Raw genomic sequence first — 12,102 nt, 5'->3', positions numbered from 1 at the left:
TAATTAATTATTATCTTTATAAGAAAATTATATTATTAAACCAAATATAAATTACGTCGTTATTGAACCTAAATTGAATTATAATAAAAAAAATTGAATTAAAAAATTACACAAAAAAATAGAAATTTTAAATAGTTAATTTGACACTAATATCGATATATTTTTGTCAAAATTTTATGATATCTTCAAATTTTATTTTATTCAAAAATAAAAACATCATTATTTTTTCAAAATCACATACTATAACATCGACTGAGATACAAAATAAAATGAAATATTAAAATCAAGATGTATCTCGCTGCATTACGCAAGTAACCTTCTAGTATATTTTAATATGTATGTTTAATGTTAACACTATTGTTTATAATTCAAAACGAAGTCTCTTTTTTACCCTTTCATCAACTGATTTCCTAAGAAACAGGGTCTTAATAGACATGGGTAAATATGTCATAACATTAATAATTACCATTTAATTAAAATAAATAGAATAATTACCCGTTATTTTAAATACATAGTGTATATAGATATGGATAAATACGTCATATAATTAATTAATTTTTAACAAACTAAAGTTAATGTTTCATGCTTTACTTGCTTTTTCTAATTATTTAAATAACGTATGAACGTATCTCTTTGTCTGATATCTGTAAAAGGAGACATTATGAGCATTTATTTGATAAAGATCTCAATGATTTGAAGTGACAACTGCAAATTTCAAATATTTGAATAAGTTTCCTCTTTGACGGGCGGAGATTTGAGTCGAGGTGCGCACACGATTGTTGCCCACGTCGTTAAAAGCATAACAAGGTTTAAATTTATAAACCAAACTCAAATCAGTAAATGGGTAAGTTGGACATCGTTCTTCCCAGGGATTCAATGGTCAAGTGAATTATTTGTGTTAACTGGATGCACGTGTGTCGCTTAGATAGACTACTCAATTAATTCGGTTTAAGCTCAAAGACTAGGCATGGCAACGGGGCGGAGATGGGGCAGGTTTTGTAATCCCGGCCCCGGCGGGTATGGGGATTATCATCCTGTCCCCGGTCAAATTCCCGGTCAAAACCCGATAAAATCCCGGTCAATCCCCATAAATAGTATATTTTAGTTTGATTCTATCGGGGATCCCCGGCCCGGCCCCGACCCCGTTTTGAGTAACATCCCCCGTCCCCGGTTTGAGTCTACTGGGGATCCCCGGCTCCGTGACCCGTTTTAGCGGGGAATCCCCGTCCCCGTTCGGGTCGGGTGAACCGGGTTCCCCACCGGGTCGGGACAAAGCACCATCCCTATCAAAGACTAAGACTCAAAATCAAAATCTGCTTAGCATAATTAACACCAACTCAATCAAGCTTTGAAGAAAAATTGCATTAATATTAAGAAAACAAATAAATAGAAAATATTTTTGGCTTTTTTTATAAGAAAAATTAAAAAGAACGAACTTGAGAAAAAGAGTTCCAACGATGAGAAACAGTCAAGGTCAACTGTCTCTTACTAGCCCAAGTGTTTCATCAATTCAATGAGTTTCATGAAATACTCAATTTTAAATGCATTGTAAACCGAACATGTTAAGGGACTGATACAACTCTTGGCATAATCCATGCCTATCCAAACCAACCGTCCTCCCACCTACATTGTTGTGTTCAGTAGGTCGGGGGATACCAATGGACTATCCAAGTTATGCCAACCAATTACTAAAACACGTTTAATTTTGTTAGTTGTATATAAGAGGCCCATATATATAAGCCCATGGGCTTTTAGGTTTAGGGTTTAGGCCTCTGTACTATCCTATATAAGTAGCTTAGGTTTTCTCCTTTTCTTGTAACGTTTCAACAATATTCATTCAATACAAACGACAATCTTTTGGCCCTCTCTTTCTCTTATTCTAACAAATTTAAACACATACAAATTTATCATATCTTTTTTTGATTAACCTGGATATCCAACCCACTATGGGAGCTGACTAGGACGACCATCAGCTTTGCTAATAGCCTGGAATCACCGCATTTGGACCTCTGTGGCTACAAGGGGATTTTTGTTCCTTCTTGGATTCGAACCTGAGACTTCCAAGCACATCTGACCTTTGGAGTCCAAACTCAAACCAATCGGACACCAAACATTAAGCCCCGACAAAACCTGTCATATTCTGTCCCAAACGACATATATTCATACTTATTGTGCAAATTCAAACCAAAATAAACTAAGTAAAAACAAATCAAAATTGGATCACATATGGGGTTTCACGTCAACCTTGAAACGAATTTAGCTCATTATCAAGTGGGAAAATTCAACGATTTTTTGATATTTAAGCATTGTCACAACAATTGTATGTAAAAACACAAAGCCAAATCACCATCGAAAGAACAAATCAATACCCAACAACCACAATATTCAAAGTAATCTCAATCACCAATGTATTATGTCGTTGAACTACAAATGTGAAAACGAAATTGACCACCAAAATCGAACCTGTTGGATCCAATTTAGACTTAGATGCAGTTCGAATTTGCGAAATATCCAAACATGAAAGTTGTCGGCCCGTCTGTTTGATTTCCAAGGAATCTTGAATCGCTTGAATCGGGGCTCGTATGAGTGAGATACGCTTAAAATGCCATAGTCTCGCAAAGCTGTAAAAAAATCCCCCTTTTATCCCTTTTTTGCTCTAAACTTTACGAACCTATCAAAATACAAAAACCATAGTTCGGTTTTGCCATTTTAACGCTTTAATGAGGAGTGATTGACTAGAAAATAAAGTGGAACTTAGTGACTGATCAACGATCATCAAACACTTCATTTCTTCTTCTTCAAGGTCCCACACCAGATGTGGATCTGCTGCTTCTAAAAGAGTTCCGGTCTCATAGACTTCCCAAACCCATTCGACTAAACTTATTTGCTTTTCTGGTGGTACTGATATCCAATGATGGTGTGGTAATGGTGGAGGTGCCTTATCGTTAGGGGTGTTCGCGGTCTGGTTTGGGCAGTTTAACCCCTCAGACCACAAACCAAACCATTATGGCGGTTTATAAATTTTCAAACCGAACAGTTTATCATCAAGTGTCCAGACCGGTCATACCAGACCACGAAAAGGCGGTCTCGCCTGACCGATTTAGACGGTTTGGACCTTTAATGAACTTTAAATATTAAACTTACAAAAACATATATAGTTTAGAATTTTTAGATTAAATACCCATTTTAACAAAACAAAATATCCAAACAAATAAATGTAATAATTAAGTAGCTCTTGAGTCCAAAATCCAAGTAATCCAAAGTCCAAACAAATAACTATATAATACATATTAGAAAACAAACAAATTAATAAAGTTACAACTCCACTGCGAGTATTGAGTAACAAAATCCACGACTTCACAACCTTCAATTCTTGAGTGTTGAGTTCTTAACAAAATCGATAGATTGATAGAGTTCTTGAGAGATTTCAAAATGTAGAGACCGTCAATGTCAAATGTGTCAATATGTTTACTGGTTTAGGGATTTTTAGGCACCAATTCATTTGGATTTGATATGTTAGATGTTAAGCTTTATGTTGGGCTTATGGATATATTTGGGTCATAGCCCATAAAGTTAAAAAAATTGGGCTTGTTAATACTTAAATAAATAAATAATATATATATGTATATTATATGTATTTGGCGGTCGGTTTGGTACAAACCGCCCAAAAAAAGTTCCAAACCGCAGACCAGACCGTCCGATTTTGCTATTTTCGAAACCGCTAGACCTCTTAAACCGCCAAAAAACGGTCTGATTTAACTTGGTTCGGCCGGTTTGAGCAGTCTAATGGTTTTTTGAACACCCCTACTTATCGTGGTAGTGGTGGAAGTGAAGGGCGGTGATGGCTATTAAACCAAATACCATATTAGGATTATATTAAATGAGGATAGATTGTTAATTCTTTTAGCCCCATTCAATCTCACTCGTTCCTGTCCCATATTGCAGCATACGTAGGACAATGAGTTTTCTCATGTATTTTCGTGTCGTATTCGTGTACCATGTACAAACGTCCAAAAGAATTTTGAGATATGTAAAACGAAAAAATTGATGATGGAGAATCAACTTTTTTCACTTTGAACTCTCTTTCACTTTATCTCATACCATTACAATATATGCATGTCATTGCATCGAATGCAATTGTCACACATATATGGAAGAAGAAGCAGTTGATGAAGTTGTATTTTGTTTCAAGTTGGCTGATTGTATCAACGTGAAATAACCCAATCCGAAGCAACCCAATGTCTAATCGAGTTGTAAAATTGTCGAACCATAGCTATTGAGTTGATATTGAGTTACTATTATTTGAACCCAACCTAACCCAATGAACCCGATATCCTTTTATTTCTTGGATTTAAGATGATTGTTGAATTTCTATTAATATATACATTAGACAATTACACTATCATATATGTTTTTCATATACACATATTTTCAATCTATTCACATCTCTATATAACCCATTTGTATATATGTTCACTAACTGTGAACATATATATGTAAATTGAGAAAATTAACTGAATGTGATATACGTAAGAAATATGGATAAGTTGTATCAAATGATTGATGATGAAAAAGAAATTATGAGTAGAGAAATAACATATTCAAGGTTAGAAGAATATTTGAATGTACCCAAATATCAACTCGACCAACCCGACCAACTCGTACGGGTTGGGTTGCACTTTAGTTTGGGTTGGATTGGGTTAAGATTTTTCAAACCGCAAACATTAAGTTGGGTTGTTTAAATGTCTTCAACCCGATCAATCTAACCCATAAATACCCCTACCAACTACCAACCACTTTTGGAAACAAGTTGCACTGGTGTTCACACACTTTATATAGTTTAGTCCGAAGGGGAACACAAATATAATTAATAACGAATAAATTAATTTATTAAAAGCTCAATTACTATAATACTAGATTGATAGAAATACTAACATTAAATATTTTTCTTAATGACTAAAATATCCTTCATTTAACGGTGTGGTATTGGATTTAACAAAAAAAGAGTTTAAATTGACTTTAGTACCTCTGCTTTAGTTGGACTTAGCAGAAAAAGTTAACGGCTGTTAGGAGGATGGACCAAAACTATTATAAACTGACAAACATAATAGACCAAATCCGAGTTTTCGGAGTTTAATGACAATATATGTACATTCATTTGTATATAAATATAGATATACAAACACACACACACACATATATATATATATATATATATACACACACACACACACACACACGACATGCACATACGTACGCGCGCACGCACACACACACACACACACACACATATATATATATAGGGGTATTCTTTTGAGAACTCAAGAATTTGTGATAACCTTGAGAACTTGTGTATCATGTGTCATTTCATATGATTTTTTTCCATCTAAAACTAAGATTTAGAATATTGATTAACATATATTTGTTTCACATGTACTCAGTTCAATATGTGAACATTTTGGCGTGCTTATGAAAGATATAATACACGTAAAAAATTTCACATTGTGAAATAAATACGTATAAAACAAACACAGTGTGAAACAAATATATATTAATCAATACATTAAATACTATGCCTAGTTAGAAAAAATCATATAAAATAACACATGATGCATGAGCTCTCAAGGTTATCAAAATTTTAGGCGTCCTCGAATGATTAATCCCCTATATATATAATCATGGTGAAGGATCGTGTAAGAAGAAAAGTTAATGTAAGAAGCGTAAGAAAGTTGTGGACCCTTGATCACCTTTAATTTCAAGCCCACCTATTTATCGCGATTGATACATGAATTGATATAGTGCATTTCATCCTAATGTGCATCCAATGGTGTAGATTTCTTCTTATGCTTTTCATCTTAACCTTCTATCTCTCCGGAACCAACCCTATGATCATATATAGGCGAAGGATTATGTGGAAAAAAAAGAGTAAGGTAAGAAGCGTAAGAAGATATCTAAACTAATGATCACTTTTAATCTCATGCCCACCTTGGATTTCGCTTTAGAAGAGAACCGATCAGGTGCATCTCGATACACCATACAACTCATTAGCATTGTCATTCAATTAAGATTGATTCAAAGATGAAGATCTCTTTTTACGATTCTCAGCATAACTTTTTTTCTCACTAAAACCCAACCCTGGTTGTATATTATACATGTACATACAACATACATATACACATGCATATATACATATATACATCATATGTTGTTATCAAACAATACACACATTATCTATACATTCACATATACACATGCATATATACATGTATCAATGATATATCATGTATACTGAGGGCCGGTCCCTGGGGAGGGCGACACGGGCGCACGCCCAAGGCCCAAATTTTCCCCTTAAAATACAATAGTAGTCTAAAAGAATTTAATAAATTAAAAAAAAACAAAAAATTGTAGCATATAATAAGGAGCAAAAAGAATTTAGTAGATAATAAGGGCACAAAAATATATCAACTAATTACATTCGAAAAGAAAATAAAAAAATTAATTGGTCATTTATTATATGCTATTGTTTATTGACTCTCTAATTTTTTTTATTTCCAATAAGGTCTAGTGATATTTGCTATTGCTATCTCTATATGCTTGACTGTTTTTGTGCTTCAACAATTCAAGTTTAAGATCATGTGTTTGTTATTGCTATATATTTTTGTTCGATATTTTTATCAATTTCTGTTTCTATTGACTATTGCTATTTGGTTATCTTGTTCTAATTGTTTTTGTTGACTATTGTTATCTATTTTTGCTTCTACATAAAATATTTTACTATTGTTTGACAATCAATCTATTGTTCTTATAATTTATGACGTGTTTCATGGTTTTGTGATTAATGAATAAATTTTTTTCTACTAGATGTATTTAGAAATGTCTCTTATATATGTAATGTTCCATAAACTTTTAATCTTAACATCTTATTTTAGTTGAACAAAGAAAGAAGGAAAATAGAATTTAGATATTTTCATCAATTGTTTGACTTATGTATCTTTCATTGGGATTCCATCACACCACAAGATTCTATTTAAGTGCTCAAATAATCATTTGTTAAGCTTGCATATTATATGTTTAATTCATTATTTATTCTTATTGGATCTCAATGGATCATCTTTTCTTTCATATTTTTATTGATCCTTATTTGTTTACTTGTATAAAAGACCTTGATAATCTTATTTATTATTGATGTCACATTGACCCTCATGATTACTTCATTCACACGAATTCTCTTTTTGTATCAAAATAACACATATTTCTTGTTATTAAGATTTCTTTCCTCACTAAATTATTAGCACTTATTGTACTCAATTTTATACTAATGAAAAAAAATTATTGAATTTTTTTTCGTACTCACTGAGGGTCACTACAAGAAAAGTGAACTCTGACGATACACTTTTTAGAGATGACATGTTTCCGCTACAAGTTATAGCATGTCGTTGTTATATACTCTTTCTGATTATAAATGAACTTTTTGCGACGACAAAAGTCGTTGCCTTATTTCTTGCAGTGGACCCTGTTTTTACGTTCACCCAGGGCCTAAAAAATGTCAGGAACGGGTCTGTTACACCTATGTTTACAACAATATATACATATTATGTGCAGTTAGCAACTATCATACAAACATAATAAATAAAATTCTAATTTATATTGGTATCATTTTCAACTTATTGATGAAATCCTTTCCTTTTAATAATATGAATTGTTAAAAATAATAAATAAAAAATTCTAATTAATATATTCCGTGGACTCGGTCTATTTACCATTAAGACAATTGGTTTGTGTCAATTTCAATATGTATAAACATGACTAAGATATTGGAATCTACCTTTAGTTTTAAATTGTTCAGGCCGGTTAAGGTTCCTATTCAGTTATTCGTCTAAAAATGAGGGCTGACTTAGTCAACAGCCAACACTCAATTAGCAACTATACAACCATAGACGATATTTTTAAGTAAAATTGTTGTTTCTCATACATAAATTGGTCTGTAGTCATTTTTCTCTCTGATATATATAAATATCACTATTTCCGTAAAACCTATGTACTTTATTTGCAGATCTAACTAAAACACAAAAAAAAAAAAAAAAAAAATCAAATTGTAGAATCGACCGTCGCAATTACAGATTTGACCGTTACAATTGTGGACCTGGGTCAAATTTGATAGTTTTTTGTCTTTTAGCTGGGTGCGCAGGTGACAGAAGTGGGATTTGAAGATAACCAGTAAGTATTGGCAAATTATCGACATATATATTTCCTTTCCTCAAAAATCTATCGATAATCGGTAATTATTTGTTGGGTTAAACATTTGTAGGTTGTGTTGTCAATAATATCCATTAACCATCTTTGTTTCTATACTATTCTCTCTTGTTTGAAACCCGTTGGTGTCAAAATTCAAAACTTATGCTTGAAAAATATAAATTAGAATTTTTTTGTATAAAAATTAAAACAAATGTTATATGATTTTAATTAATGGTCGAAATTATGATAATGATTTTGAAAATGCATATTATGAAGTTAACATATTACCTTTTTTTTATATACTTTGGATTCATGATTCTTTAAATAGTATAATTCAGAAGAAAAACTCTATTTTCTGATCGGGGAAGGTATTAACGAAAACTCAATACATGTTATTGCATAGAATGCAACAGTGACACAGATGGAGAAGCAGTTGATGAAGTTGCATTTTGCTTTGAGGAATCTGTGTTGTCAATGCTACTTGACGACTGATTTTGGATGATGGAAGCGACACCGTGTGATGAAGAAATGGGAAGAGACAAGTAAGACGCCACCGGCATCTTTGAGGGGAGTATGGGCAAAGAAGCTTCGGAGTTCAGGACTTGAATAGCTTGTCTTATAGATGGGCGGATATCTGAGTCAGGGTGTGCACACCATAACCCAACAATCATCATACGCTTGATTTCTTCTTCCTTAAAATCTGACCCAAGTCGCGGGTCTGCTGCTTCTAAAAGAGTCCCARCCCCATAAAGCTCCCAAACCCATTCTACTAATCTTATTTGCCTTTCTGGAGCCTTGTACTCGATGGGTTTTTTCCCACAAGCTATTTCCAATGYAACWACTCCGAAGCTAAACACATCTGATTCCTTGCTTGCCTTTCCGGTCACTACACATTCAGGAGCCATGTAACCCAAGGTTCCAGCCAACATTGTTGTYTGTGAGCCTTTCTCATGATCAACCAACTTTGCTAACCCAAAATCACCAAGCTTTGGATTGAAATTAGAGTCCAACATCACATTACTAGATTTGATATCTCTATGCAAGACACATTGCTCCCATTCTTCATGTAGGTATAGCAAAGCAGAAGCAAGGCCATGRGCAATTTTGTACCTTGTGCCCCATGTCAACAAGCTCTTTGCYTTGAARAGATGTGAATCTAAGCTTCCATTTTCCATTAACTCGTAAACAAGCAKTAGTTCTCTTTTCTCGTGGCACCAACCAATGAGTTGAACCARATTTCTATGCCTYAATCTGCTAATGATCCTGACTTCTGATGCATACTCCTTGATTCCTTGTTTGGAAGTCTTGGACACCCGTTTCACTGCTACATATGTTCTCGAATCTTTTAAGAAACCTCGGTAAACCCCACCGAAACCTCCCTCCCCAAGTTTCTCGTCCTCTGTAAAGTTACCAGTAGATTGAGCTAATTCGTGGTAAGAGAATCTTGTAGGCCCGRTACCCATTTCRAATTCAGTGTTCATCTCGGCATTAAATTCAAGTTCTTTCGCTTCATCTTCCCTATTTTTTTGCTTCTTCCTCCACAAAACAAAGGCAGGCACGACYAGAAAAGTGATTRCAACAGATAATCCAACTATTAATACMACATTGCTCTTTTTGTTAYCCACTGGATCTGGGCCGGGGTTCGGTGGTAGTGRATTTGGGTCAGTTTTCGGTGGTAGGCTGCTGATTTCAACAGTTTGTACATCCGTACTACTGAAACTCCAAGATTTAACGTTATTTTTTTGGAATGAAGCTCCAGTTGCTGCTGAAAACCCAAAAATGACCTTTTCCGTTAACACATCTCTTAGATCAATGGTGTAATAAAGTCCATCCTGACGTACAATTCTATTACTTGGAAAACCCGTGAAGGAAACACTAAGGTTTTTAGAAATAGAATCATATGTGATCCAAGCTTGACAATCTGCCCCACCCGTTATATTACTCAACCATTTTTGAGATCTAACAGAAGTGAGAGAGCGACCAGTGAGATTGCTTATGGTGATACCTACATGATCGCCTATGTAAATATYRTTAGAATTTCTTGGATCCCAATCATTCTCATAAGTATCAAACTCCACTGCAACAAATCGATTCGTTGCAAGAAAGGTGTTTGGATCGATCGGAAGCCCCATGGCTCCACCGCTTGTGATCATAGAATTATCCTCCGCAAGGAAGAATGTGAGGCCATCACCGTAATCTCCATTCGACCTTGAATCAATGACAAAGGAGAAATTGGTAGCAAAGCTTGCTAGCTCCCCAGTTGCATTGTTCCAAAGATGAAGTTGTTCAAAGTATCTCGCTTGTCCTCCTTTCTGTCTCCGATCTCCAATTTCATCTGGGGTCACCTGGATTCCACTGCTGGAGATATAAGCTCCATCACCTTTAGCTATTATTTCCCGATTTTGATTTGTTGGACCGATATTTGGCAAATTGAAACTTAGTGAAGCTGCATAAGGGATCATGAAAAGAAGGAAGTAATTAGTAGCCATGATCAACCAATAGTTGTTTTTGTCGATTACATGAGTATGTGTCAACCTTCCTATGCAGGGAAGATTATTGAGATGATGAATCGTTCATGGGTTGCTTTAAACTAGAATTTTTTTTTAATTTATCTTAACAAAGTGGCATCGTTGATTCATTCTGTGAAATATCAAATTAATAAAACCGGCCGGCTAACATTGAATATGAATATATATATATATATATATATATATATATATACTATATATGAGGAGCGATCAAATGAAAACCACCCTCATTTGTACAAACCGTACAAACCACCCTCATACGTCGATTTCATTGTTTAATCTTATGAATTTTTTTCATGAAATTGTTTAATTTTGTGAAATTGTTTCATATGATACTTTTTTTGATTAATTTGTTTCATATATGGTTATGAAATTGTTCATATAATATTTAATGAAATTTTAATGAAACTGTTTCATGTATTTCTCTAAAATTAAAATAATGAAGATGTTAATATCCATGATTAACACCATCCATAATAAAAATGGTTAATCAATCTCTCATTATTACAAAAAAATGAACAAAATGAAAAATTATGATTAGTTGAATGTGGTTGTCACGGTTTGTACAAATTGAGTGGTTTTTATTTGAACGCTCCTATATTATATATATCTACACACACACACACACACACACACACACACACATATATATATATATATATGGGTCTATTCAAGGAAGAACTGATTAGTTTGTGGTAACTGTGAGATCCAATCTCAACCACAAATCAACGGATAAATTAGAAAATTAATAATTATAATAGTTTGAGTTAAAATTATAATTATAAGGCTTTTTAGGTATTTTTAAAAAGATCATCTCTTCTCTCTCCTCTCTCATCTCTCCGACCTCCAATCTCCGGCCTCCGGTGAACATTAATACGGCAGGTACCAAGTAATCACAAAGATACWCAATGTGATACCCATTGTGATATATTGTGATACAATTGTGATACCAACTCAAACTTTAAAAACAAAGATACACAATGTGATACCCATTGTGATATACTGTGATACCGATTTCACCGGAGGCCGGAGAGATGAGAGAGGAAAGAGGAGAGAGGAGAAATGAGTTTTTTTAAAAAATATCTAATATGCCCTCTAATTATAATTTTAACTCAGACCACCATAATTATTAATTTCTTAATTTATCCGTTGATTTGTGGTTGAGATTGGACCTCGCAGTTACCACAAACTAATCAGTTCTCATTTGATTAGGCCCATATATATATATATATATATATATGGTTGGGTTCACGTGAGACCAAGGGTTTTTTCGTGAGACCCGTGAGACCAATTTATGTTCATTGATCAACTTTATAAACTAACGATCTAATGGTCAAAA

General features: G+C 33.8%; 1 protein-coding gene across 1 annotated transcript; it reads right to left on the bottom strand.

The window, feature by feature from the left end:
• Positions 1–8,627: 8,627 nt before the first annotated feature.
• Positions 8,628–10,697, bottom strand: LOC112500259 (L-type lectin-domain containing receptor kinase IX.1-like). Its single transcript, XM_025103667.1, has 2 exons — positions 9,924–10,697; positions 8,628–9,851 (listed from the first exon to the last, which is right to left on the bottom strand). Exons 1-2 carry the CDS (start codon positions 10,695–10,697, stop codon positions 8,628–8,630), a joined length of 1,998 nt encoding a protein of 665 aa, XP_024959435.1.
• Between the last annotated feature and the right edge of the window lie 1,405 nt (positions 10,698–12,102).

The sequence above is a fragment of the Cynara cardunculus genome (assembly GCF_001531365.2).
Source record: "Cynara cardunculus var. scolymus isolate 2C chromosome LG 17, CcrdV1, whole genome shotgun sequence".
NCBI lineage: Eukaryota > Viridiplantae > Streptophyta > Magnoliopsida > Asterales > Asteraceae > Cynara > Cynara cardunculus.
Note: the sequence above shows the minus strand (reverse complement) of the source record. Positions and strands in the feature narration are given on the sequence as shown.